Consider the following 25950-nt stretch of genomic DNA (forward strand, 5'->3'; position numbering starts at 1 on the left):
GTGAATGAGCACCGGGATTTGGGGGATACATCTCCAGCTGGTGATTGTCCATGGGATGGGGGTTGAGTGAATGAGCATTGAGATTTGGGGGATACATCTCCAGCTGGTGACAGCCAATGGGATGGGGTGTCTGATCTTTCCCGGCTCCTGCAATAGAGGGTTTCACTCAGCCTCCTACCTCTGGGGAAAATGACCTCTCCCCAACCCCCAAAAGACTTCTCTTATTCTGGAGAAAGAGGCACCCTCACCCTATCTACCTTGCTCACTGGGTGAGATAGATCCTGGTAAAATCTATTCAGCTCCCATTTCACGTTTTGTTGCCCATTGGGTAAAATTGACTGATCTCCACCCCTTAGGAGAACCACCTTCTCCCTTGGATGTGAATATGATAGTTGTCTCTCCTTCCACTTCTCTAGGCTCCATATTCTCACCCCCCCCCTCACTTCCATGATTTTCCCCACTGAAAAGGGAAAGAATTAGAAGACCAGGTAGGTCTGGCTTTCTGACTCTTCCCAAGAAAGTTGAATGAGTTGAATGTTGGTCAATAGCACTAGGTCAGATTTCAGAGACCTGGAACTTAAGCCTGACTCTCCCAATAACTTGAGTCAGTCAACTACCTCATCTTTAAGTTGAGGGAGCTGGATTAAATGACTTCTAAGAATCTCTTGTAGCTCTAACATTTCACATTCAATGAGAATGAGCAGGAGGGAGTGATGTCAGGGAAAAGGCAAAAAAATCAAGTGTTCAGGATTGGGGTGTAAAGGGAAATGGAAAGGAGGTGAAAGGGAGACTGGGGAGAACTAGGGAGCAGTCCTGAGAATAGGGGGTGCCAATGGAGAAAGGGAGATCTCCTATCCCCCCTCCATACCTCTGAGGTGCAGCTGTCTCTCCTGGAGACTCCCCACCTGCCCCCCACCTATTGTGAGGTCTTGGGGAGCAGGAGATGGGAGGTCGCAGCTTGCGACCTGGGGGTGTGTATGTCTTCCAATCCACTGGGGGTAGAGGACTCTGGGAGCGGCTGATGGTCAGAATGGGCTGAGGCTGTGCAGAACCACCTTGGACTCTCACCTCATGCTGCACTGGGTGAATCTGTGGCTTCTGGGGGTTACCCACCTTGTGAGCTGCCAAAATAATCCCCCCCAGGAGTAGGGAAGCAGAGGGGGAGAAAAAGAGGGCTCAGCATGTGCTGATATTGCCCAATTTCCCTTCCCTCACCCCAACATCTCCCTTCCATTCCCTATCCCACTTCCCGCACTATAGAGACCCAAAGACCTCCCAGATTGAAGCACCATCATCTCATCTATCCCAGCGTTCTGGTGCCACCTGGTGGTGCTTCTTGGCATTTCAACTACTCCCTCTACCAGCTTGCCGTTTACTTCTGGTGTGTCTTCAGGATTCTCAACTGGCTGGAGATGATGACCTGACCTGCAGTTCTCTAGGAGCTATTCTCTATTCTTCTTGGGAAAGGAGCTATCAGCCCCCAGTACTTCCTCAAAACTTGGGGCTTAGTCCTGCTTCCTGTCCCAGGACCTTTTCCCTTCCATCCATTACAAAGAGAATGGCCTTAGGTAGAGGCGTGACCTCAGCGGCCAGAAGAGACTCACAGAGAGAGGTACATCGGCAGGGGTCATGTTTGTTCAGGTAATGGCCTAGTGTGTCCCAGCCACCCCCTACTCGGACCATCACGTGATTTCGCAAGATCTGCAGGGAATAAAGGTGAGGTTAGAGGAGAGAGGGATGAGGGGACCAGTGTCCCATCAATACTTGGAACAGGACTTTGCCTTAACACTGTGCTACCACAGAGTACCTGGGCTCATGCTTAGGGGAGGTGTGGCCTCCCAGCTTGCAACACATGTCCACTGAACACATGTTCAATCCACATTTATTTCAACATGCATTTGTGAGAGAATACTACAGGCAAGGAAAGAGGAATAAATAGTAATAATAGCTACCATTTATATGGGCAGCTAGTGAATAAGAATGCCAGACCTGGAGTCAGGAAGACCTGAGTTCAAATCTGACCTCAGATACTCAGTGCTTTGTGACCCTGGGCAAGTCACTTCACTCTGTTTGCCTCAGTTCCTCATCTGTAAAATGAACTAGAGAAGGAAATCACAAACCACTCCAGTATCTCTGCCAAGAAAACCTCAGATGGGGGTCCCCAAAAGTCAGACATGACTGAAATAATTGGCCACCACTAACAATCATTTATATAGCATTTTAAAGTTTGCAAAGTACTTTATAAATGCAATATCTCAAGGCAGCTAGGTGGCAAAGTGAATAGAGCACTGGTCCTGAAGTCAGGAGGACCTGAGTTCAAACCTGGCCTCAGACACTTGACACTTAACTAACTGTGTGGCCTTGGGCAAGTCACTAACCCCAATTGCCTTGCTTTCCCCCCTCCCCAAAAAAATTTTTTAAAAAATAATACAATATCTTACTTATCACCACAACAGCCTTGGAGGGTAGGTGCTGTTATATTACTTACAGTTTCCCTATTTACAGATAAGGAAACTAAGACAGAGGCTAAGTGATTTAAGTCACGAAACTAATAAGTGTATAAAGTTGGATTTAAGTTCGGATCTTCCAGATTCCAGATTTGGAAGATTTCCACTGTCACCTGGCTGCTTCTGATAAGAGTACCAATGCCCACCTAGACTTGGCTCAGGGTGTTGCCTTGAGCTATGCTACCATGGAGTACCTCATACTAAGGGATAGCCCAACACCTCTGACCTCTCAGCTTGCATCTCATGTGTATGACCAAGTCTTTTTAAAAATTTTATTTTTATTTTCAGCTCCAAATTTCTCCCTCCCTCCACTCTTTTCCTTACTTACTGAGAAGGCATGGAATACTGTTCTCCACATACATATGAGGTATTTCTGCATTAGCCATGGATGCATATTACGATGTGGATTTGTGAAAGGATACCCTAGTCTGGAAGAGATCGATAAGTACAGTTCAAGGACTCCCTCCTTCCTCTGTAGGCCCTGTTGGGTGAATTCCCATGGATGCACCCATTCTTGAAGTCAATGGTCATTTTTCAGCATTGGTAGGAATTGTAAACTCCATCCTTAATTCTCCACTCTGCTTGATTGTGGATTTGTCCAAGATCTTTCTGACTCTCGTGAAGGGGAAAGAATGCTGAACTTGACTTCACATCCCATATCTTAACAAGCCTTGTGACTTTGCTTACAAGTCACCTGATCTCTTTGAATCTCATTTTTCTCACCTGTAAGATGGGAGTGATAATAGCCATAGTATCTCCCTCAACAAAGTGTTAGTATCTAATGAGATGATAGATGTAAAATCAGTTTATAAATTCCATATAACCGGCATTTATGATTTCCAAATTTTACAGTTGCTTGTGTCAAGACTCAAGAAGGGAAAGCCCCAAGGGTGGCAAGGTGGCACAGTGAATAGAGCACTGACCCCACTGGAGTCAGGAGGACCTGAGTTCAAATCCGGCCTCAGACACTTAACACAAAACTAGCCATGTGACCTTGGGCAAGTCACCCTTCCTTCCCCCTCCAAAAAAATAAAAGCAAAAAAAAAAAACAGTTGTCAATTTGGGCTGCTAGGTGTCGAAGTGAATAGAGCACTGTCCCTGGAGTCAGGAAGACCTGAGTTCAAATGCAGCCTCAGACACTTAACACAAAAACCAGCCTTGTGACATTGGGCAGGTCACTTAACCCCAACTGCCCTCCAAAAAGCAAAAAAACAAACAAAAAAAAAAAGAAGGGAAAGCCCTTTCTGGGAGTCTGCCTTTCAGTGGTGAAAGGTGTCCTTAAACTTTGCAAAGATGATTAATTGCTCAGTCCTTATGAAAAGAAGCCTTTTCTCCTTTCCCCTTCTTTCTACCTCCCTCTTTCTGCTGAGGATTCCACCATTGTTGCAGACACCCAGGTCAACACTCTTGAGTCTTCTGTTAATGACTTTTCTGTCTCCCTCAAGCCCATAGACAATAGTTGTCAAATCTTGCCGGCTCTACTTTTACACCATCTTGCATCCAATCTCTTTTTTCCACTCATGCCACCATCATCCAAATTCAGGCTCTTGTCTCTTCTTGCCTGGCCTCTTATAAGAGCTTCCTCAGTTGTCTTTCCATAGCCAGCCTCTTCCCTGTCCAGTCCATCCTCCACACAGCTGCCAGATTAATATTCCTAAAACACTAGCTCCCTCTTGCCTCTAGGATAAACAAGAAACTCTTCTATCTAGCATTTAAAGCCCTTCACCATCTCAGTCCAACCTACGTTTCCAGGCTGGTTTCATGCTGCTCACCAAGTCCTCTAGGGCTAGCCTTAACTGACCTACTTCCCTTCTCTTCATTCATAACAATCTTCCTCTGGTCTCAATGCCTTTGCCATTCTCCTTTCTCTTCTCACCCCTAGTATCTAGTTCGAGCACCACCTCCAATGATGCCTTTCCTAATGTTCTCCTTCCCCAGGTGTTAGGGGTTCACCCAGTTGGCATTTGTTTTGCATATATCCTACATTTATTTCTCTGTATAAGTGCCATCCTCTCCCCCCTCCCAGTAGTGTGTAAGCTCCTTGAGGGTAGGGGCGGTTTCATTTTTTTTTCTTTGTTTTGCCATTGGCTAGTGCAATTCCTAGCCCATCATAGGCATTTAATAATGTTAGATGAGAAAACACAGGCAGAAAGGGATCACTGGTCCCTAGTTTTCCCCAACCTACATTTTCTGCCCCCTATTGGCTTCATCTTGACCTAATCTTCTTGGGATCCTGCTCTGGGATAGCTCCTGCCACCCTCACCTGTGACCCCTTCCATAACCCCAGGCCTAGGTAGGATGGGGTAAAGGAAAGGATATTGGCCTTGGAGATGGGGGAACCCTCGGCTTGAGGCCAGGCTGACACTGACTAGCTTAGTGACCTTGGGCAATGTCATTAACCCCTTCTGAGTCTCAATTCCCTCATCTACATATTTAAAACTAGAAAGGACTTCAGAGACCATCCAGTACAACCCCCTCATTTTACAGATTAGGAAACTGAGGTTCCAGATGCTAAAGTGGTTTCCTCAAGGTTTTATAGCAAGAAAATATCCAGGATTTGAACACAATACCGCTGTCTACAAACCCAGTGTTCATCCCACAATACAACATGTGCCCTCACATATAATATGGATTGTGGCCCAGACCCCTGATCATCAACATATCTCTTCCTCACTGCAAAGGGACATGTCTGTCTTTACCACTTGCACACACACACACACACATACATACACACTGAGTATGTTGGGAGTTATTGCTATTGGTGTATCTGCCCTTCCAATTTTACCCTTGGGCTCAGTGTGTGTAGGGGCCATGCTCCATAAAAACATACATTCCATATATACATTCATACATACACACATACATATGTGTGCATACATACAGATATATGCATATGTAATACACACGTGTATATTTATATACACACATACATATATATCTATATATATCCACATCTATCTGTCTGTCTGTCTATCTATCTATCTTTCTATCTCTAGATCTATCTGTCTATCTATTTATCTATACGAGCAGGAAGCATGAATCCAGGCTCACCTATTACCACATGAATCTTTCCCTCCTCTGCCTTGAGCGTGAAGGTGAGTAGGGCAAGGATACTATGGGAAGTCAGTACCAACCTCTCTGTATCCCTAAGCTCAGCCTCTCTTCAGGTAGGTAGGGTTGACCAACACTCCTCCTCCTACGGGCATCTTGATCCAGCTGCCACATGGTTGGAGGGACTTCATGACTCTCAGTTAGGTCATGAGTCTTCAGGAATTATCTGAGAGGCTCCTGACTCCTTAGCACAAGTTATTACTCAATCCCTCCCCCCAAGATACTTGGGAAAGTGACTCCTCTCATCCTCAGTGTATCTATATTAACTGCTCCCTGTTGCCCCACTCCCCAGTAATCTAAAAGAACAACCACTCTGTCATTCTCTTGACCTCAGGGGCTCCCTCCTTTCCCTGCCTCCTCCCATCCCAGCCCAGGAGAAGTGGTGTGAGTCTATGCCAAAGCGCCTTCCAACCTTGGCTGAGGAAGTCTCCTTACGAGGGGAAGCAGAGAGAGGCTTTGAGGCCATGCCACCCTCCACTCTTGCCCCGCTCTCTTCGGTCAGGAACTCACCCTCACAAAGATGAGTGTGTTGGAGTCCCCCACTCGGTATTTCCCTTCAGACACCTTGACCATGGAGAACTGCACAGGGCAGGTACAGTGGCTCACCAGGTTCTGCACCTGCAAGGGAAGACCGGAGGTGAGCTCCTGGAGGACTCCCTGTCCTCCGCATCACTTCTCTAAACTTGATCTCCGTTCTGTTCTTTCTCTCACACACACGTGCAGGGCTGAGAAAGGAGGAGGAGGACTTTGGGTAGTGCTGCCTCTCTCTGGTAGGCTTACTCCAGACATCAGCTGGGACCCAGGCTGGGAGCAGGAGGGAGCACAGAGCACTCCTTACCAAGCGCTCCCGGAGGAGCGGGATAAATCAGAGGGCAAAGTGTCTAAGGGACTTTAGGAAACCTTTATTTTCTCAGACGGAGTCTAGGGAGGGGAGATTATAGACAGCAAGTGAGTGATAGAATTAGTGACTAGATCCCAGAGCTCCTGCCTTTCTGGTTCTGGAAAGCTAGAGAGATCGGTCACCCCTAGAGCTGGGTCGCCTCTGTACCTCGGCACCCCCCCCCCCCAAAGGTAGTCATGTGATGGGGGAACCGTGGTCATGTAGGATTGAGAGGGGTATGTAGTCATGCTTCCCTCCTTCCCCTGCATCCCTCACCATTTGGTCCAAGTTTTTGAAGTGGCAGGCTTGGCGGGCGGGGGGAGCTGGGGGAGGAGGGTCAGGTGGGGGCAGGGCCAGCTCCTGCCGCAGCTCCTCCTCAATCTCCTCTTCCAGATGCACCAGAGTGGGAGCTGCTACCCCAAACCTCCAGGCTCGCCGTCCCAGCTCCAGCAGGCACAAGACCACATGTTTTTCATTTTTCCTAAGCACCAGGTCCTCTGTCTCAAACATCAGCACCTCTGTGGGCCAGAAAGGAAGGGAGAATGGGGGTGACCATCGGGGGGAACCAGCTTTTCCTCCTTTTCCCTTCCCTTCTTGGAAGAGTGACCCTTCTGGGAAAAGGGGAAATTCCTGGGGTGACCATTGTCAGGTTTTCAAGGGAGGGTTAGGGCTCAGCAAGACATACAGGATCTTACACTCCTAGAATATCAGAGTTGGGAGAGACTTGAGAGATCATTTTCACATCTTTATCTTGGGAGGTCTATTTTTACAGATGAGGAAACTCAGGTTCATTTCAAAGCTCAAAAAGACCTCAGTGGTTCTTGAGCATTTGGGTCATGTTATCTCCTGGGTAGGAGGGAACAGAACCTAGGATGGAGTCCTGGCCTTGGAGTCAGGAAAACCTGGTTCCAAGTCTTGCCTCTGACCCATCCTGGCTGTGTAAACATTGGCAAACTATGTAGCCTTAGAGAATGCCATAGGCAACTCCCTAAGATAATAAATTTCAGATCTATTATATCTGCATCAGTGAAGGGGAGTTCTACACTGGGAGTTCCCCACATTGATGTAATATATGCTCTCCCCCATCTGCACCCATCCAAAAACATCCCCTAAGAGTACAATATTCAGTTCAGCCTGAAGGCAGAGGACTGGACAAAATGGAGTCCACTTGACAGAAAAGGATAGGGTTTGTTAAGAAGTAACAGGTTGCCTAGAAGATTGGCATTAGAAGGGTAGCTATAGGGCTGTATCAAGAAAAGGGTACCCTCTTCATTCCAGCTTTCCACATTTTCATATTTTTTTCAGTTCAATCAACAAATGACTGTTTGCTTTTAACAGCACCTAGAAGATGCTGCTACATATCTTCTAAATGTTTAGGAGACCAAGATGGAGTGGATGGAAAGTCAAGCATCAGTCAGGAAGGCTTAGATTCAAGCTCTCTTACACACACTGGCTGTGTGACCCTAGGCAAATCACTTAAACTCTCAGTGCCCCAGAGAAATAGATACAGAGATCATAAAATCATGGATGTAGACCTGGAAGGAGCCTCAGCGATTATCTAGTCCAACCCCTTCGTTTTGCAGATGAGGAAACTGGATGGCAGGGAGACAAGTGCCTTGCAGAAAGTTACATAGGCAATGAGCATCAGGGGCAGGATTTGAATCCAGGTCATCTGACTCCAGAACCTGTGCTCTTTCCATAGTACAATAACTTCCTGATTGGTAAAGGGAATTTCCTTACTGGGAGTTCACCATGTCCATGAAATCACAGATCTAGCACCCCGCAAAATAAATAAATAAGCAAATAAGTAGATAAAAAGATGAAAAAACAGATGGATGAAAAAGCAGATATAAAGATGAATAAATTAATCAATGAACAAAAAAGGAGATACACAAATGAATAGAGATGGACAGATAGATATAGATAAGTAGGGAGGTAGATAGGCAGGCAGATAGATAGGTAAATAGATAGAGGGACAAATAGGCAGATAGATAGATAGAGACAGACAGATAAATGTATGAGATACTCTAAGTACTGGGGTTACAAAGTTCCTGCCTCAAGGGGCTTACAGGAGACCGTTGCTTCCTTTCTTCACCTCCACTTCTGAAATGGCATCAAGAGTATGAGGAAGAGGGGTGTGGTTATTATATATGAGTGATTTCTTGTGATTTTGCAAAGACAGAGAGAATGGGGGCCTTTGGATTGGAGACTGAAGCTTGCTCTGTATGGGCTTTTCTGGGGCCAATGGAGCAGCAATGGACTTTAGGCCCTGGAGATAATCTGCTGGGGGTCTGACCTCCTGGGGATGGGCTATGTTGGCTGTGAGGGGTTTATAACATCTAATACTTTTGAAAGAGGCAGAGACATTCAGTGGGTGCGAGGTAGGGCAGAGACCTTGGTCATCATCTAGGCCGATCATTTCAGTGTTTGCTTTATTGCTCCCTATGAGATAAAGAAACTAAGGCCCAAGAGAGATGACCTGTCATACCAATGGTCATATAGCCAGTTAATTACTAGAAACCCAGACTCTCAACTACCAGTCTTGTGCTCTTTATAAAATATTGACATCTATATGCTACTTTGGCCTTTGCAAGAGACTTTTCACACCTCAACCCACTGAGGTAGGTAGGGTAGAGTATTATTAGTCCCAGTTTGTTTATTTATGTATTGCTTTTTGGAGAGGGGAAGGCAGAGCTATTGGGGTTAAGTGACTTGCCCAAGGTCACACGGCTAGTAAGTGTTGTGTCTGAGGTCGGATTTGAACTCAGGACCTCCTGACTCTAGGGCCGGTGCTCTGTTCACTGTGCCACCTAGCTGCCCCTATTATTCCCATTTTATGGATGAGGAAACTGAGGCTGTGAGAAATTAAGTGATTTGCCCAGGATCACACAGCTAGAAATTGTTTGAGGCAGAATTTGAACTTTTCTTGACAAGTTCAGCTCTTGTCAAAAAGAAAAAAAAAATGGCAAGTTAGTTTTTTTCTAATGAGTTCAGTACCTATCCACCATGACACCTAGCTGCATCTGGCTGAGCTAGAACCCAGGTCTCCCAGGTACCAGCCCATGCTCTTCCTACTATGCCATACAGGCCCCCAAAGAAGCCTTGTCTCAGGGTGGGTCCTGAAGAGGTATTTACCTTTGATGCCCATCTCCTTCCGGCACCATTGGATGAAGTTGGAGATGTTGTCCCGGGCCTGGAAGGTACCTGGCTTGGCTGAACCATTGCAGCAAACCCCAGACCTGGGCAGCCAGATTTTCTGGGCCAAAGCTGGAGATTGGGTCAGGAAGTCCTGCGCAGCCTGAGTGACTACATTGGCATGTTGGCACAACAGCCGGCCGGTCTCCAGCATCTCCAGGAAGTTGGCCGAGTCAATATCCAGATCGTAGAGATTGCTAAGCCAGTCAGCCAGGTCCTCTTTCATCGCCTCCAGGTACTGCTCACTGGACTTAAAGGGTCGAATGCTGCGTAGTGGGGGGTCTGGGAGTCCAGACATTGCCTTGCCACTGGGCTGGGACCTGCAGGTGCTGGTGGCAAGCGACCCTCCACTCATCTTCCAAGTCTTGACCTATGGGTCAAACCTAATGCTACTTCCTCTCCCTTGGTTCCTAATCTGTCAGTTCAAGTCTGGGGTCTTTTCCCTTTCTTCGTTCCTTCCTCCTGGCTATCCCCCAGCCCTGTGACTCAGGCTGACCAAGCTGGGCAATTCCCTTCTGAGCTGCTTCTATGCTGATCCTGATCTCCCTACTCCCCGCTCTCTCTTCCTCTCCGCCCCCCCCCCGTCAGAAGTCTGTTTTTATTCTGTTCACTCTTCAGAATCCATCTCCATGGCAAAACCAGCTCCAACCCCACCTCCCCAGCCCACTGGATTCCTGAACCTTCCCTCTGTTTCTCCCTTCCCCACTTAGTTAACTGGTAACTACCTCACTCTTCTGGCTGCTGAGGCTATCCTAAGGACCTGCTGCCACTGCAAGGGGACAGGTTGGGGTAGTTGACTCTCTTTCCTCCCCTACGAGCTGCACTGGTCAAGTGAACCCTCATCTCCCTGCCCCCCACCCCCCAATACTACTCTAGGTGGCTGGATCATTCCTGCTGGGCTTTGCCTTTGAGCTCTCTCCTCTCCTAGGTGACAGGGGCTGCTACAAACACTCCCTATTAACCCCTTCAGGGTAGCCACTGTCAGGCTCTGGCTAGCCTTGCTCCCTGGATTGGGGTACAGAGAGAAGAGAATGAGACCCAGGACATTCTCCCCCTCTACTGGGATACATGTAAGTAAATTTCATTTGGTAGATTCTTGTGATTATTTTTCTGACTTGTGGGACTTGCGGCAGAAAGGCCTGGCATGAGGGGAGAAAGAGAAACTTGAGGGTGAAGCAGGACCTGAAAAGATTTCTGTAGATAACATATACTCCCTTCATCTTTTTGCCTGTCTTTCTGGCTATTTGTCACTGTCTGTCTCTGCCTATTTGTCTCTGTCTCTCTCAGTTGGTCACTCTTTACCAAATCTGCTTTACTTAAAAAACAAAATTAGAATCTCTCCCTCCCCAGACTTCTCCCCCTTCCTTCTACCTATTCAAATTGTATATATTCATCTTTCCAGATCCAACTCAGGACCCACACCTCGCGGAGAGGATTAACCCTTCCCTGATTATCCTCCCCTGCTTCCTCTGAATAGATAACCCATTAGGTCTATGGTGGGCAGGACTCTCTCAATCTCTGCCTGATCTTCCCAGAGCTTCAGGTTCTGGGAAAGTAGGGGATTAGTAGGTACTGAACCCCATATTCCCAATGTGAGAATCACCACTGGTCTATTCCACCTTGGGTAGTGCAAGTGAATCCCAGTTCTCTCTAGGCTCTCTTTCTAGGATGGGACTGGTTCACTCACCCCATTTATGCCCATGATGATTGGCTAGGGTGATTCTTCAAAAGGATGAGTATATTACAGCAACTCATTCTTAGTGTCCTAGGAGGCAGCCTTGGTGCTGAGGGAGATATATTTTGACTACTCACAACTGTAGCTTCTCCGGTCCCACCAGTGTGTTTCCCATTTAAACAAATCAGCCAAGATGACACCATTAACCTTTAATTAGGAAACATTTACAAATAGTAATATAATACTGTAATACAATACATAATATAAATACAAATAGTAATGTGATAATCATACCTTTTTTCCACAAACCTATTCACAATCTACCACCAAGGCACATAGGAGAGAGCACAAACTTACACAAACATAGTATTAGTAGAAAAGCCCATATGTTTGGTTTCACATCTCTGGACTGAGCCCCTGATGTCTCTGTTTCTTTAGGGAACAGTCTGTACTCTGTCACCTGCCAGGCTGCATTGCTCCTCTTTCTGGGCTTCTCTACTCTGTTTCTGATGTAGCATTGAGCTTTTTATTTTTCAAAATGTAAACAGCAACCTTAAGCCTGGGATCTGCAGAGTTTTCCAAGCCTCCTCCCTTGGCTTGTTGCTGGGGCAGCCTTATACTCTTTCAGAAAAAATCAGCTCTGCATCTGCAATGTTATTCAGGTTAACTCTCTGGTCTGTGAGATTTCCCCCCTTCTTGAACCACAGAGGTCAGTGAAGAGCAAGGCAGACAAACGTTCCCTCTCTCAAGCAGTTAATGGTTCTAGAGAGAAAGACCTATCCCCAGTTAGTGCTTCAAATAGCAGGGGATTCTGCTGTCTCCAATCAGCTCCCAGCATCAGGGCCTTCCTCCATTCAGATTAGCTCCCCACATTAACTGCTAAGTCTCTTTATATTCAACTTGTCCCAGATGGGCTCAGTTCAAAGCAGCTGCTATTATTTTCTGTTTCTGCTGTATTTCTTTACTTCTGTTGACTATCTTAGCTCTGTAGGCTTTTATTTTCTGTATTCTGTATGCAGCTTCTAATGGGACCTCATGGATCAGTCAACCTATTCCATATAAATAAGCTTCTGGAAATCAATGAATTATAACCATCTTTACCATCTTTCTGTAATTTTGCTTCTGAGTGATTACTTTTCTCTCAGGTCCTTTCAGAATTGTCTGTGTCTCTCATCAAGCTGCTTTTCTCTGTGTTTATCACAAAAATACCCTTTTTCTGTCCCTTTCAATAAAGAAAATGTTTACATAAGAAAGGGGCACTACCATATATATATATTGCTAGTTATCTTATATGTACAAATTTTTTATAGCCACATTTTTTATAGTGACAAAGACCTGGAAACCAGTAGGTGTCCATCAATTATGTAATGGCATATAAATGTAAAACAGTGATGGTGTAGAGATGTAAAGGAATGCTATTGGGCTATAAAATAGGATGAGAGAGATGGTTTCAGAGAAAGTTGGTAAGACTTGTATGAACTGATGCAGAGTGAGGTGAGCAAAACCAGAACAATATTGTGAAGACGTACAACTTTGAAACACGTAGGAACTCTGATCAATGCAGTGACCAACCATTATTCCAGAAGACTCAACCATATTGCCCAACTCCTGACAGAGAAGTGATGGACGCAAGAGCTCTGACATTGACTGGCTGTCAATGTCAATGACCATGCTCATTACTTAGCAACTTTGTGCCTCAATTCCTTCAACTGTAAAATGGAGATAAAACCAACTATAATACAACCTGACTGAATTATTTTTAGGATAGGAGGAAAGAATATAAATGAATGGATTTTTCTCACCTTCAAAGGCTCTGCAAATGTCAATAGTTGTTACTATTAATTTTATTACAAATAGGATCCCCAGTCAAAAGCAGGGGCCAGGATGGAAATGGACAGTCTGAGGTTAAGTGCTATGTCTACCATCATGGTGGAATAAATGCTATATTTAAATTGTTGCAGTGTATATGTGTATATGGGTGGGGGGGAGGGGAGGCAGGAATCCACAGAAGAACTAGCCATGGTGCTGGAAGCCTTCCTCTAGATATATTTACATTTCCTGGGTATCAGTGCAACCCTCTGAGTCTCTAGCCACCATCACAAGCTCTTGCCATTTGACTCACTCACATCCTTTTCTGATCATATATTTCTTGATGCTGTCTGTTAAGCCATGTAGACTTGCATGTAGGTCTTCAATGGAAATATTCTGCAGTGTACCATGAAACAATGAACAGGGGAAAGAGCACTGATTCTGGAGACAAATTATCTGAGTTTAAATTCTACGTCTGACATGAATTATCTAAGTATGGAATCATTATCTAAGAAGCAAATCTCTTAACTATCCTTACTTTTTTCATCTGTAAAATTAAGAGGTTGGACTAAAGGGCCTCTGGGGTCCCTTTCAGCTCTAGAGCTGTGATCTATTATTCTTTGGATCCCCTACAACTTTGATTCTTCTGATGATGACATTCCAGGACCTGCAGCCATATAGTATCACCAAAAGAACACTGATAAACCATAGAGACCAGTCAGTCAATAAGCATTGACTAAATGCCTCTTGCATGCTAGGCGTTGTGCTAAGTGCTGGGGATATAAAGAAACTCAAAAGACAGTCCTGCCCCCAAGGAGCTCCCAATCATTGTTGGGTGCCTGGCAATAGACTGTAGATCTGTTATCTCAAGACCGAACTCACTGAGACCAGAAAGGTTCATCATCAACAAGAACAGGCATAAGTGATGGGCAAACCCAAGAGTCCCTTTGGTGTTCACATAATGTCCTGAGACCTAAAGGAAGGTCCCCCAGCATGTTGGGTAGAACAATTTCAGAGGAGTTATGGGAGTTCATAGACAACAGTCACACAGGGTTGGAGAATGTGAATGAATCATGATCTATCCTGTGTAAGAAAAAAAGCTCCTGTCTCTGGAACCAAAGGTCCTTTGAATGATTTACTATGTGGTAAAGGGGTTGTGACTTCTATCAGACAGAAATGAGATTGATGGGGATGGGATCTGAACCCACAAAAGGAAAACACCATGTCTTTGGGATCTGGACCCCAAAAAAGAAAAGTTCCTGGACTTTCCCATATGGCCTAGATCCCTGGCATTAGCCAGTGGCACCCGGCCTTTCCCAGTTAATACTCCTTTCATTGTGGCCCTTTTTGTCTGTACCTGGCCACACCCTAGATTGCCACTCCTTGATTCCATCTAGACCCCTTCCACATGGCCCAGGTCCCTGGCGTTTTCCTGGAGTCCCTTTTACTTCTGGGTCCAGACTACTTGGCCACTCCTAGATCCTTCCTACAGTCTTTCTGTGTATAAGGTCCTCTTGCCCCCCATTAAAATGTTCAGATTCCTTAAGAGTATAACCAATGCTCAGATTCAGTCTGACCAGCTTGTCAATACAAGTGTCAAAATAGGGTGAATTCTTAAATAAACCTTATCTCTGACTGAAAGAAAGCTTGAGTTGAATTCACTGGAGGCAGGAACTGCATTGCTTGCCCTTGAATTTGGGGGTTCCAGCACCCCTAAACCTCAACAGGATGATAGGATGATATATTTAGAATTGGAAGGGACCTCAGAGGCAACGTGTAGTCCAACACGCTCATTTTTATAGATAAGGAAACTGAGGTTCAGGGAGATAGAACAACTGTTGGCCCACAGATGAGCCAGAATTTGAACTTGGGTCCTATGGCTCTAGATCCAGAACTCAGGTCTTACGACTCTAAATCCAGTACTTTTTCCATGACGCTACACTACCTCCCCCACCCAAATCCTTGGAGGCATAGATTAAATACATAACTGAACCAGCTAATTTTATTTTATTTTATTTTATTTGGAGGGGGGAAGGCAGGGCAATTGGGGTTAAGTGACTTGCCCAAAGTCACACAGCTAATTTTGTGTTAAGTGTCTGAGGCCACATTTGAACTCAGTTCCTCCTGACTCCAAGGCCGGTGTTCTATTCACTGCGCCACCTAGCTGCCCCACTAGCTAATTTTGTTAATGGCATAAGGAAGCAATCATGAGAGTAATTATGGATCTGACTCATTTCTATGGAAGTCAGAAGAAACATGGAGACCTTGGCTATGGTCTTAGTTCCTGCTGGAAAATGAAATATTAAGCAGAAATACAGAGATTGTGGGAATGTGTTGTGTCTCTTGCGTTGCCTGTGTGAAAGTTTTCTGTGAAAATCACCAAGTTACTGAGTTGCCAGGAAATGGAAAAAGGGCTGATGACCACAGAAGGGACACCCTGCTGAGAAGAACCCTCGGCAAGGACCCCACCCAGCTTGAGGCTGCCATAGATGGAAGCCAGAGACAATGAAAACTAGGAACTTCATAAGGAGAAAGTGACAAAAGCTGGGGATTGTCCCAGGCTTAGCAAAAACTTAGCAGAAGAAAGAAAGCTTTGGGGTTAATCAAAGGGATCTTTGAGTCCATGCCAAATGGAGCTTTTTGACTAGAAAGGATCCCATGAAATGGGCTTGTGGGAGCATTCTGCAGTAAAAGATTGCATCCCACAAATTCACTGGGAGGGACATGTAATACTCTGAGGCTTTCTCTACACTCATGGGCTCGGGTACACTAACTTCACTGAAAAATCCCTGTTTCCTCTTCATTCCTGCCAGTGGTTGACAAAATTTCTTGGCCTCAAGTTTGCAGTTAAAGAAATAGTTTAATTAGGGCGGCTAGGTGGCGCAGTGAGTAAAGTGCCAGCCCCAGAGTCAGGAGGACGTGAGTTTGGTTCCTTAACATCCACACAAAAATACTAGCTGTGTAACCTTGGGCAAGTTACTTAACCCCAATTGCCCTCCAAAAAGCAAAAAAAAAAGTTTAATTAGTTAAATTAGTAAAAAATATGGTAAAATCAAATATTAGCTCCAGGTATCACAGAGCACAATATTTTCCACCATTTTCTCTCTCCAAATGGTTGGAGTCTGTTTTTTATCCCTTCACCCTCCTGAATGACAACATGAAACCAGAAGGTCTGTCGGTTTAATATTTACCACCATAGGTGTTGGGATGGAAGGGATGCCTGGATGGACACTGGCCATCCAAGGGGCGGCTACCAGCAGTCCAGCAGTGTCTAAGGACCAGGTTGGACTTTTTGAAATGGAACATTGGTGCTTGGATGAACAGAAAAGCTCATAGTGGCATCCTCAGGCCCCTGGCTCCTCCTAGCAAGACGACAGTGAAGGAATTTGTTGCCTTCAATGTGTTGAACTGTCTTCTTGGCATCACAGTAGCTGTCAGCACAAGGAGGAAGGAGGAAAATATTCCCAAAGTTTTCCACCAGCCCAGGTGAAGGCAAGCTGTAGGAGCTAGTCATGGCTTCCACAGGGTTCTCAAATGCCATTTTTTTCTCTGTCCTGTCTCTTTCAAAACTCCTAGTTCCTTGTATTTCCACCTCACATCTGTAGTCAAACCAATCCAGGCCACTGCCAGAGTCAGTTGGAAAGAGTCTCAGTATTGACAGTCCCCACGGAAGGACTGTCCCCAACGTTCCAGGGCTATGCCTCTAACAGGCCCATTCTCTAGCCCACTAATAGAAGGCTTTGCAGCACCAGGCAGGGAGAGCTCACCTGGCTAAAAACCATTGATTACACATGCATGTGTGACTGAATGTCTGGGTAAGTCTGGGTGCATGTGTGAATGCAGTCCTATTGGAGCTGACAGCACTTCATAAAGAAGAGATTCTCGCTTCATTAATAAATCCTTAAATAGAAGAATCTTGTGTCTGTGATGATCACTATCTCCCTTGGTTTTGGTATGTTTAACATATTTGCCTAATTGCTGGCAACAATAATAAATCAACAGTCTTTTGCTTTGGGGCCCTGACAACTTGAAAAGTATTTGAAGAAATGGACGTGGAGAAAGAATCCAAAGGAAAGAAGGCCCAGGAACAAGAGAGAAACAGAGGAAGGGGAGGGAAGGGGAAAAACTGCCAGACAGCACAGAGCCTGAGAAGGAAAGCAGGATGGAGGGAAGAAGAAATACTATTCCTGGGCGTTCTGGTCATAAGAGGCAAACCCTGGACAGGAAAGGAGGAGGTGACTTTTTCTCCCTCTGCCTTGTTCCTCCTCCTTCCCTATCCCATTCCTCTAATCTGATAATATTTCACATAAATAAGTTTTTATGTATGTATATGTATCTCTCTCCTCCCCCCCTTCTTCCCCTCTTTCTCTCCCCCTTTCTCCCTCCCTCTCTCTCTGTCTGCCTCTCTCATATCTGCCCAGTTGTTTCCAACCCAAAAACATTTATTAAGCACCTACTTTGTGCCAGGGACTGTACTAGGTTCTGGGATCATGAAGAGAAAAAGTCCCCATCCCCTTGGGTCCAGAACTGTGTCCCAAACAGACCCCTTCTCTCCTTAATGACCTCAGGGAGCTTACATTCCATTGTTTATAAGTCTGTTCTTTCATAGCACCCATCCAATCAGCACATATGAGAAAGCATGTACAGGGTGTTTCAAAAGTCTTCTGTGCAGTTTTAAATGTTAATAACTTAAAACTGTGCTGCCTTTAGGGAAACTCCTGCATATACTTGCTGGTTTTGTCATAATTAAATGTTTTCCTTGGTTTCTGTTGGAAATAACAGATGGGGTTGCCCTAGGACAGGGATTGTGTGTGTGTGTGTGTGTGTGTGTCTTTCCTCAGCCTGGGAGCTTCCTGAAAGTGAGGATGGTCCCCAGATCCCCCACCCACAGGTGAACCTGTGTTGGAAGATTGGGGATGTCAGCAGATGTCTTTCCCTTTTTTCCTTAAGCTCCTCACTTTTGTTGGACCATCCTTTAGATGGGGCTTGTATCCTGTTCTCCACATTCTCACATTGTCCTTTATTTGCAAATGTTTTCCTTCCAGGAGGAGAAAGAGAAGGGGAACAATTTGGAGGGGTAGGGGGAGCATGATAGGAAAAAGATGGGAAGGAGGGAGAGGAAGGGAACAAAGTGGACCCTGGGGCTTGGGGTTTCTAGGCTCCCAGGAAAAGAAGGCCCTTCCTGGTAGCTAGAGAGGGGCAAGTTCTAACTCCATTGTTTGTGACCCAATAGTAGCTGTGGTGATGAAACCAAGATATGCAGGGATGGGGGAAGTCCTCCTCACTCCTGCTTTCTAGGGTGGGACAGGGGACACATCTGAGGTGGGCTATTCCCCAAGTGGCACAGAAATAGCTGAAGAATGGATAAGCGGGGCAATGGTGAGTAAGGCAGGAGGGCAGTTGGGAAGAAGTGAACAGGGTGCTCCTTGACACACACACACAGCTGTATTTCCTGCAGGAACTTGGGTTAGAAGGCTGTCATCATGGCAACCATACTCTGAAGAGCCCTCCCAATTACCCCCTCATGGATTATTCACAGCAAATGTTTCATCCCAGGTTAACTAAACCCATACAAGCAACAGATCCTCATTTCCCTTTCATTTTTCATCACTTAGTGTTTGACTGAGTCAAAGAGAATGAAGGGGAAAACTTCTGGGGAAGGAGGGAGGAGAAGCTATGGGGGTGGTTGAGGGAAGGGGAGTACCCTGTCCTGCTTTCTAAGACTAAAGAAAACAGCAGAGTGTCATGATAGGATCTAGAAATATAATACACGATTCTTATAATATGAAAGATGATTGGAGAAGGAAGTAGAGGCAGGCAACTTTTTAGGAGATCATTCTAATAATCGACTGGTAATTAGGCTTGGGGCAGCTAGGTAGTGCGGTGGATAGTGTCGGGCCTGGAGTCAAGAAGATCTGAATTCAAGTGTGGCCTCAGACACTTACTAGCTGTGTGACCCTGGGCAAGTCACTTCCTCCTGTTTGCCTCAGTTTCTGCATCTGTCAAATGAACTGGAGAAGGAAATGACAAACCACTCCAGTATCTTTGCCAAGAAAACCCCAAATGGGGTCACAAAGAGTTGGACTCGACTGAAATGAGTTGAGCAACCACCACCACCAAGGAAGCCTCATATAAGAGTGGTGGCAGTGGGCATAGAGAGAATGGGGACAGGAGAGATGTTACAGATTGTGTGTGGGGATGTGCAAAGGTATATCTTTCCATCCTTCCTTTCTTGCAGATAATTAGCAGTTAGCAACTTACTAGCTATGTACAAGTCTCTGGGCCTCAGTTTCCTTACCTGTAAAATGAGAGGGTTGAAAATCCCTCTCAGCTCTGAATCTCTAGTCCTATAAATGTGTCTAGGGGTTGTCAGCAGCTCTTGGGACTTTGTAAGGTCTACACTAAGTGGACGGAGGTGAAATCCCTGTGATTTCTCTCTCTGAATTAAAATGTTGGATGCATTCATTACCCAGAGTTTCTTACTTGACTTGTGGTCATGGTAGAAATCATTCTCCTTCTCCTGCCTGAGATCTTAGTGGAAAAAAGCTAGGCCAAGGGTGAAATAGTATTGAGGTTTTCACTCCCCTGACTTCCTAGGCCTGAAGATCCCTCTGTGGAAAAAGGAGCCAGAAGAGTTCCTGGATCAAGAGGCAGAAGAGGGTGATGATGAAGAGGAGGAAGATTCAGATGAGAAGGATTCTGATGAGGCAGAGAAAACTACACAGGAGGGGAAGTGCTGGGAATCTGGGCAGGAGCTTCAGGAGAGCGATGGGAAAGAGAAAGGCTCAGTGTCTTACTCTCCCCTCCACCAAGAGTCCAGCGTGTCCGAGGTGTCTGGCCTGAGGCGCTCCGAGAGTGGATTCTGGACCTGGCTCAGCCCCCTCACCTTCCTGTCCAACCTGGCCTTCTCTGTGGACAGGTGCTTAGAACAGGGAGCCTGCATCCTGACTAGGTTCCTGTTTCTGGAGGGATTTGAGTGGGCTGGGCCATTGGAGAGAAAGGAATCCGGTACTCCTTGGGTTCTTCATAGTGCTGGAAATCCCAAGGATGCTGCCCATCTTGGGAAAGAGCAGGCTTCTGGCAGGGAGGGGTGGGGGTGTGGTGGGTGTCCTACTTATAGGATCACAGGTTTAAGAAACTCTTCATTTACTATATCCCATATGGGGTATCTATCTCCCTCTGAAGCCCTTTCCCACCCCTGGACAGTCTAAAATGGGGAGATGGCGTTGTGGTGGGAGGGAGGAATGTCTCCTTGTAAATCCCTTCGTTAGCAAGGCCAAGAGGAGCAGGGCTCTGGTATTGGCTTGAGTAAGGCAATGCTGAGCCCCATCTTCCTCCATCCCTCCTCCACCAGGAAGAGGAGCCTGCGAGAGGAGGTGTGCCTACGGGAGAAGCAGAGGTCTAATGACAGGCCTTGTTCCCGCTGTGAGATTCTTTTCTGCAGGAAATGCGAGACTCTGCACTGTGATCCCAACTATGTGGAGCATTGTATCCTGGACCACTGGGAGGGTGGTGAGCCTTCTGGACGTCAGATAGGGGTGGGAAGGGTAGGGTCCTGCCGGGTGGTGCCTGAGCCCCCATCTGTGAGAGGAAGAATAGTGTAGCGAATAAGGTGCCAGACTTGGAGGCAGAGGGCTCTCGGGTTCAAATCCTCCCACAGACTAGCTGTGTGGCCCTGGGAGAGTCATATCTAGGCCTCAGTTTCACCACCTGTAAAATGAGGACGCTGGATTTGATAGCCACTAAGTTGCTATTGTCTCTCATGTTTAAACTGCCGTAGCCAGCACTTAGACACCATCCCTCAGCTCCTCAATGAAACACCCTCTATATATAGCACTTAGTTACCACCTTCAATCCAAGGTATCTTTGATATGCTCACACGTGAGGCAATGAACCCTTATCTCTGGCACTTAGATGGCCTGTGATGCTCGGGCCACACGGCGTTTGTCAGGCCTCCATGCCTGCAGCTTCTAACCCCTTGCTCTCCTCAACATTTTGACCCTCTGGGGCTGGGGACACTTGGCGTGTTTCAGGTGAAGGATGAGAAGGAATCCTGGCCCACATCATGAAAACCCCTAGCTGCTGCCCTACCCAGAATCCTCCGAGCCTTCCTGCCCATAAGCACAGCCTCACTGCTCACTGCAATCACCAGGCTCTCCTGTTTGGCCCAAGACTTCTCTCCCCTGAAACAATCTCTTGGTCATTTCAGGTGTTTCAAATCAGGAGGAACTGGAAGGAGAACAAACAAGTCCTTCCCAGGAGGCAGTTTTGTTTATGAACCCTCCGGTCACAGAAGATACTCAATAAAAGCCTCAGTGAGTGCATCAGTCAATTCAGTGAGCACTGAGTGTGTACATGTGTGAATGTGTGCGAGCACATGTGAGTGTGTCTGCATGTATGTGAGTGTTTGTGTGTGCATGTGCGTACAAGTGTGCCTGTATGAGCATGCATGCATGTGGGCATGTGTGTGCACATGTGAGTGTGTACATGTTTGTGGGTGTGTGCGTGTGTGGCATGTGTGGGCATGTGCGTGAGCGTGCATATGAGTGTGTGCATGCATGTGGGTGTGTTTGTGTGTGTGCATGCATGTGTATTGTGAGCTGTGTGCATGTGTGTACATGTACACTGCACATGTGTGAGCATGTGCATGTGTGTGCACCTGTGTGTGTGTATACTCGTGTGAACAGGGACACTGTTGGGAGAGGGCAAGGGGAGGCCAGGGGGGGGTTCCCTCTTTTCTGAGTTTTCTCCAAGGTTTGATTTTAAAGATAATCTGATTTGCCCCTTGAAATATGGAGCCACGTCCAAGGAGCTGAGTCCGCAGCCACCTCTCTCTTGTTGTTGTGTTTGTGCTTTATTTTCAGAGAGGACCACGGCATCAGGGAAATGGTGACATGACTTGCATTCACTCTGATTTGAGTGGGGGGGCTGTGCAAGGTCACCAGCCTCACTTTTTCCTCCAGAGCCATCTGGGTCCAGTGGCCAGATATCCATCAGGATGACTGGAGATGGCCCAGGATGCATTGGGAGACCCTCGCCTTTCAGGCTAAGGCCTTTTTACTCACTCACTTAGAGTGATGTAATGCCCATTCAGTGACTAGACCTCTTTAAGAAGTGAGTCAAGGGATGGCTCTTTTAATTAGAAAAAAGAAAAAATCATCAAGCTGGGAGGGGAAGACCCTCAGGGTTGCTGTTCCAAAGAGAAACAGTTACCATTGACATTCACTCTAACACAGGAGGGCCCAAAATATAGCCATGAAGTGGAGCTTGGGCAGGTGTGTCTATGAGCTCCAGAGTGAACTGGAGCCCAGGCCCCTCACGTGGATTCCCATCCCCACTTCAGTAACGAGGCACGTGCCCTATCCACCTTCTGCCCTGCCAAAATCTACAAAATCTACACCAAGGTAAAGGCATTTTATACAGTGAGAAAATGAGGCAAAGCAAAGCAAATTCTAGCGGTCAGAATTAAACCCAGGTTTTGTTTCCTGGAACAATGGTCTGTCCAGGTCTCACTCCCCCAGTGGGGATTATCTGCAAGGCCGAATACTTGTGGACACTGGCAGGAAGACCCAGAGCTTGCGTATGGACATTAGAAGAGGCAGGAATAGAATCGGTAGCTTCATTGCAGGCTCTGCACTGTGGGCTGGGGGCAGGGTTAGTATTGGCGAGAATCGGCCTCCTCCACTAAGAATCTCAGCTATTTCAGGGGCCTAGAGTTTAAGGAATGCTCTGTGTGTGTGTGTGTGCGCGTGTGTGTCCTAGAGAATGGTGCTATTGTGATGGACAACAGGGGTCAAAGGGAAAGTTCCCAGCTGATCCTGCATCATGGAGTGATTTTAATCTTCCCCCCTTGAAGTTTGCCCTTCCTTAGAGGGACCAGTGACCTAACCTTGCTGCTGGTACCTCCCAATGGATCCTTCTAAGGCTGCTTAGGGTGGGGTTGGGGGGCAATATTTTTCTAATTCTCTGATATTCATCCTTTTCTCCCCCCCCCTCCAACTCTGGCTCCTTCTCTTTGCTTTCCTCTCTCTTTATTTGGGATTCATCCATTACAATCATGTCCACTAAGGCAGTGTCATGCCCTGTTCCTTGATTCCATTTTCCTTGACTCTGCTTTTGGACACTTTTGCTAGAGAATTACTGATCCACGGCCCTTTCTTCACTCCAAGAAAACACCACCTAGCTCCTCCTGCTGTGGAATTGGGCGCCATGATGATTTCTGCAATAGAATCCCTCTTCATGGCAGAGGAATATAACGCTGGACCACGGTCCTGACTGATCATAGATCGAGAGACTCAGAACAGAGTCCCACCAGAGTTGGCATCCCAGCAGCCCATCCACGGAAGCTCTTCAGCCCACTGGCCCGTTGCTACCACCTTCAGTGAGATCTGGTCAAAACGCCAGTAGTGATCATCCCGGAAGAAGAGAATGGAGCCTTCAGGCCCCGGCAGTGCCGCTTGGATCCCTGAGGGGACACCCCCCCAGTCCCTTAAGCCTCGGGGGTAGTAGGGTTCAATCTGTAGCCCCCCATCAGCCAGTACATAGTAGCGAGGACCCTTGAAAAGCACAATTCGGTGTAGGGGTGGGAAGAAGAAGGCTGCATCTGGGTGGCGAGGGAGTCCTCCTGCTCGGCATAGTTGGGGGTAACCCTTCAGCAACCTTGATCCCCGGAACCTCCAACATCGACTCCCTGTGGGAATAGAGAGAGAGAATCAGGAGGGCAGAAGTAGGATGAGCAGTGAGATAAGGAGAGAGGATGGGGAGGCAGAACATGGAATAGAAATGGAGGAAGGTGACTTTTAGCAGGTGGGACAGGGACGGGAGAGGGGAACAGCAGATAAAAGAGCAATTGGGTCTGTGCTGGGGAGCTACGCATTCCTTTGTCAAAGCTTATCTGTCCCCCTCTGCTCCCATCCCATTCTGGACCTCCTGGATATTAGAGGAAGTTAAGAACTAGCTCTAAAAACTGGAAGGATCAGAGGGACACCACTCAGTGCTGTGAAAATAGTGCTGGATTCCAGCCACAGGACCTGGGATCAGTCAGTCACAAATTTATTTAGTGCCTAACATCCTCCAGGCAATGTGCTAGGTCCTGGGTTTGAAGAGTCAGAATGAAACACTTCCTGCCTTCAAGTAAGCTTATAGTTCCTACACTTGTACAAAATACACAAAATAGATAGGAGACCATTTTTATTTTTGGAGGGGGTTAGAACTCAAGGCTGGGGGTTCAGGAGAGACCTCAAGAAGGGGGCCCTTAAACTAAGCTCTGAAGGATACTGGGAATTCTAAGATGTGGAGGGAGGAAAAAAGGCATTCCAGATATGGGGAACAGCATGTTGGAGGAATTGCAAGAAGGCTAATGTGAATGGACTATAGATCATTAAATGGGCAGTTAAGTGATATAATGGATAGAGTGCCTACCTTAGAGTCAGGAGGATGAGTTCAAATGCAGTCTCACATACTTACTAGCTGTGTGACCCTGGGCAAGTCACTTAACCTGTTTGTCTCAGTTTCTCCATCTGTCAAATGAGCTGGAGAAGGAAATGGCAAACCCCTCCAGGACCTTTGCCAAGAAAACCCCAAATAGGGTCGTAAAGATTCTGACACAACTAATGGACCAAACAACAGTGTAAAATAGCTGAGTTGTGAAAGGCTTTAAATGCCAAACAGAGGAGTTTATATTTGATTCTACAGGAAATGGGGAGCCATAGGAAATTATCGGACAAGAGAGTAACATGATCAAATCTTGTCTCTGCCACCATGTTTAACTTTGGACAAGTCAATGAATTTCTATGGAGAAAAAAAAGTTAATACAAAAATTCTATGGACCTCAGTTTCCCCACTTGTAAACCAAGAGGCTGGACTAGATGGTCTCTGAGGCTCTTTCCAGCTCCAGATTTATGATTCCATGATCCCAGTTATCTTGAAATCTCTCCCAGTTCTAAGTTTGTAATGATAATCAGATTGGTTCTGGAAGGAGGAAGGTGTGTTCTGCAAGCCCCCAGCAGGTGGCAGCACTGGGCAGCCAGTTCCAAGCCAACTTCCAGCCCAGGGAGATGGAAAGTCCTAGTACCCAGACCGGGACTGTTCCCCATTCTCCAGGGGAAGACAAAGGGACGGCTGAGAAGTGTCTCCCACCTTCTTCTGTTCAGTCTCTTTCCTTTTTCTCCATCTGCTCTGCCATTTAAGTCTCTCACCCACATCTTTCTTTTTTTGCCCACTCTTGAAAGAAATGACTATTTTTCAGGTTGGGGTGAGGTCAACGGGCAGAGGAGGGGCAGTACAGCACAATGGAAAGGGCCCTGAACTGAGACTTCTGAACTTGGCATCAAAGGACCCAAGTTTGAATCTTATTTCTTCCAATTACTGCCTATATGGCCTTGGGCAAGTCACAACCTCTGTGGGCCTCAGTTTCCTCATATGAAAAAGGGGATTAGACTAGATGAGACCTCAGATCAGATCAGCTCTAGATCTCTGATCCTATGATCTATGAACTTTTCCTTGAAGTCACAGGTTCAAGTTCAAGGGAGTATGGAGGTAGGGGCAGGGAGGAGCCTCTAGGGAGGAGAGAGCTCATATTCAAAAGACAAAAGGGTCTTTTCTGGTCCTATTAGCTTGTATCGAGTAGTGCAGGGAATGGGGGGGATTCAGGTCAGGTCTGGGGGCTTGCTGCAGCAACAAAGCCCCATTCTGCCTTGTACCAGAAGGATAGACAGTTTTTGCCTCTATTTCTGCCCTACACACACACACACACACACACACACACACACACA

At 46.5% G+C, this 25950-nt stretch overlaps 4 protein-coding genes across 5 annotated transcripts in view; 3 read left to right on the forward strand and 1 right to left on the reverse strand.

The window, feature by feature from the left end:
* TAF15 (TATA-box binding protein associated factor 15) overlaps positions 1 to 25950 on the forward strand; it is a 135220-nt gene that overhangs the window by 38684 nt on the left and 70586 nt on the right. The window lies entirely within an intron of this gene.
* LOC138162618 (protein Wfdc21-like) overlaps positions 1 to 25950 on the forward strand; it is a 387573-nt gene that overhangs the window by 13992 nt on the left and 347631 nt on the right. The gene's annotated exons all lie outside the window — the stretch shown is intronic.
* Positions 1 to 25950, reverse strand: part of MMP28 (matrix metallopeptidase 28) — a 73142-nt gene that overhangs the window by 1606 nt on the left and 45586 nt on the right. Inside the window, exons 8-12 of one of the 2 annotated variants that reach the window (XM_069089947.1) lie at positions 6775 to 7016; positions 6129 to 6236; positions 1605 to 1701; positions 869 to 1121; positions 77 to 147 (exon numbers count right to left, since the gene is read on the reverse strand). In XM_069089947.1, coding sequence (XP_068946048.1) covers positions 77 to 147; positions 869 to 1121; positions 1605 to 1701; positions 6129 to 6236; positions 6775 to 7016 — 771 coding nt within the window. Of the gene's footprint in view, positions 1 to 76; positions 148 to 868; positions 1122 to 1604; positions 1702 to 6128; positions 6237 to 6774; positions 7017 to 23186; positions 23868 to 25950 lie in introns of those variants that run through there. The other variant, XM_069089948.1, reaches the window with a different exon arrangement.
* On the forward strand, positions 18538 to 23245 carry CUNH17orf50 (chromosome unknown C17orf50 homolog). The gene is made up of 4 exons (XM_069089963.1): positions 18538 to 18556; positions 19775 to 20096; positions 20532 to 20687; positions 23215 to 23245. Exons 1-4 carry the CDS (start codon positions 18538 to 18540, stop codon positions 23243 to 23245), a joined length of 528 nt encoding a protein of 175 aa, XP_068946064.1.

Source organism: Petaurus breviceps, unplaced genomic scaffold, assembly GCF_028583685.1.
Source record: "Petaurus breviceps papuanus isolate PSGF00001 unplaced genomic scaffold, PetGlider_PUasm1.0 186, whole genome shotgun sequence".
Taxonomy (NCBI): Eukaryota; Metazoa; Chordata; class Mammalia; order Diprotodontia; family Petauridae; genus Petaurus; species Petaurus breviceps.

Excerpts from the sequence above, each read along its gene's own strand:
- CUNH17orf50 (XM_069089963.1), top strand. Across the intron at positions 20,097-20,531 it reads CTGGCCTTCTCTGTGGACAG|GAAGAGGAGCCTGCGAGAGG; the intron begins GTGCTTAGAACA and ends CTCCTCCACCAG. Across the intron at positions 20,688-23,214 it reads ATCCTGGACCACTGGGAGGG|GGGATTCATCCATTACAATC; the intron begins TGGTGAGCCTTC and ends CTCTCTTTATTT.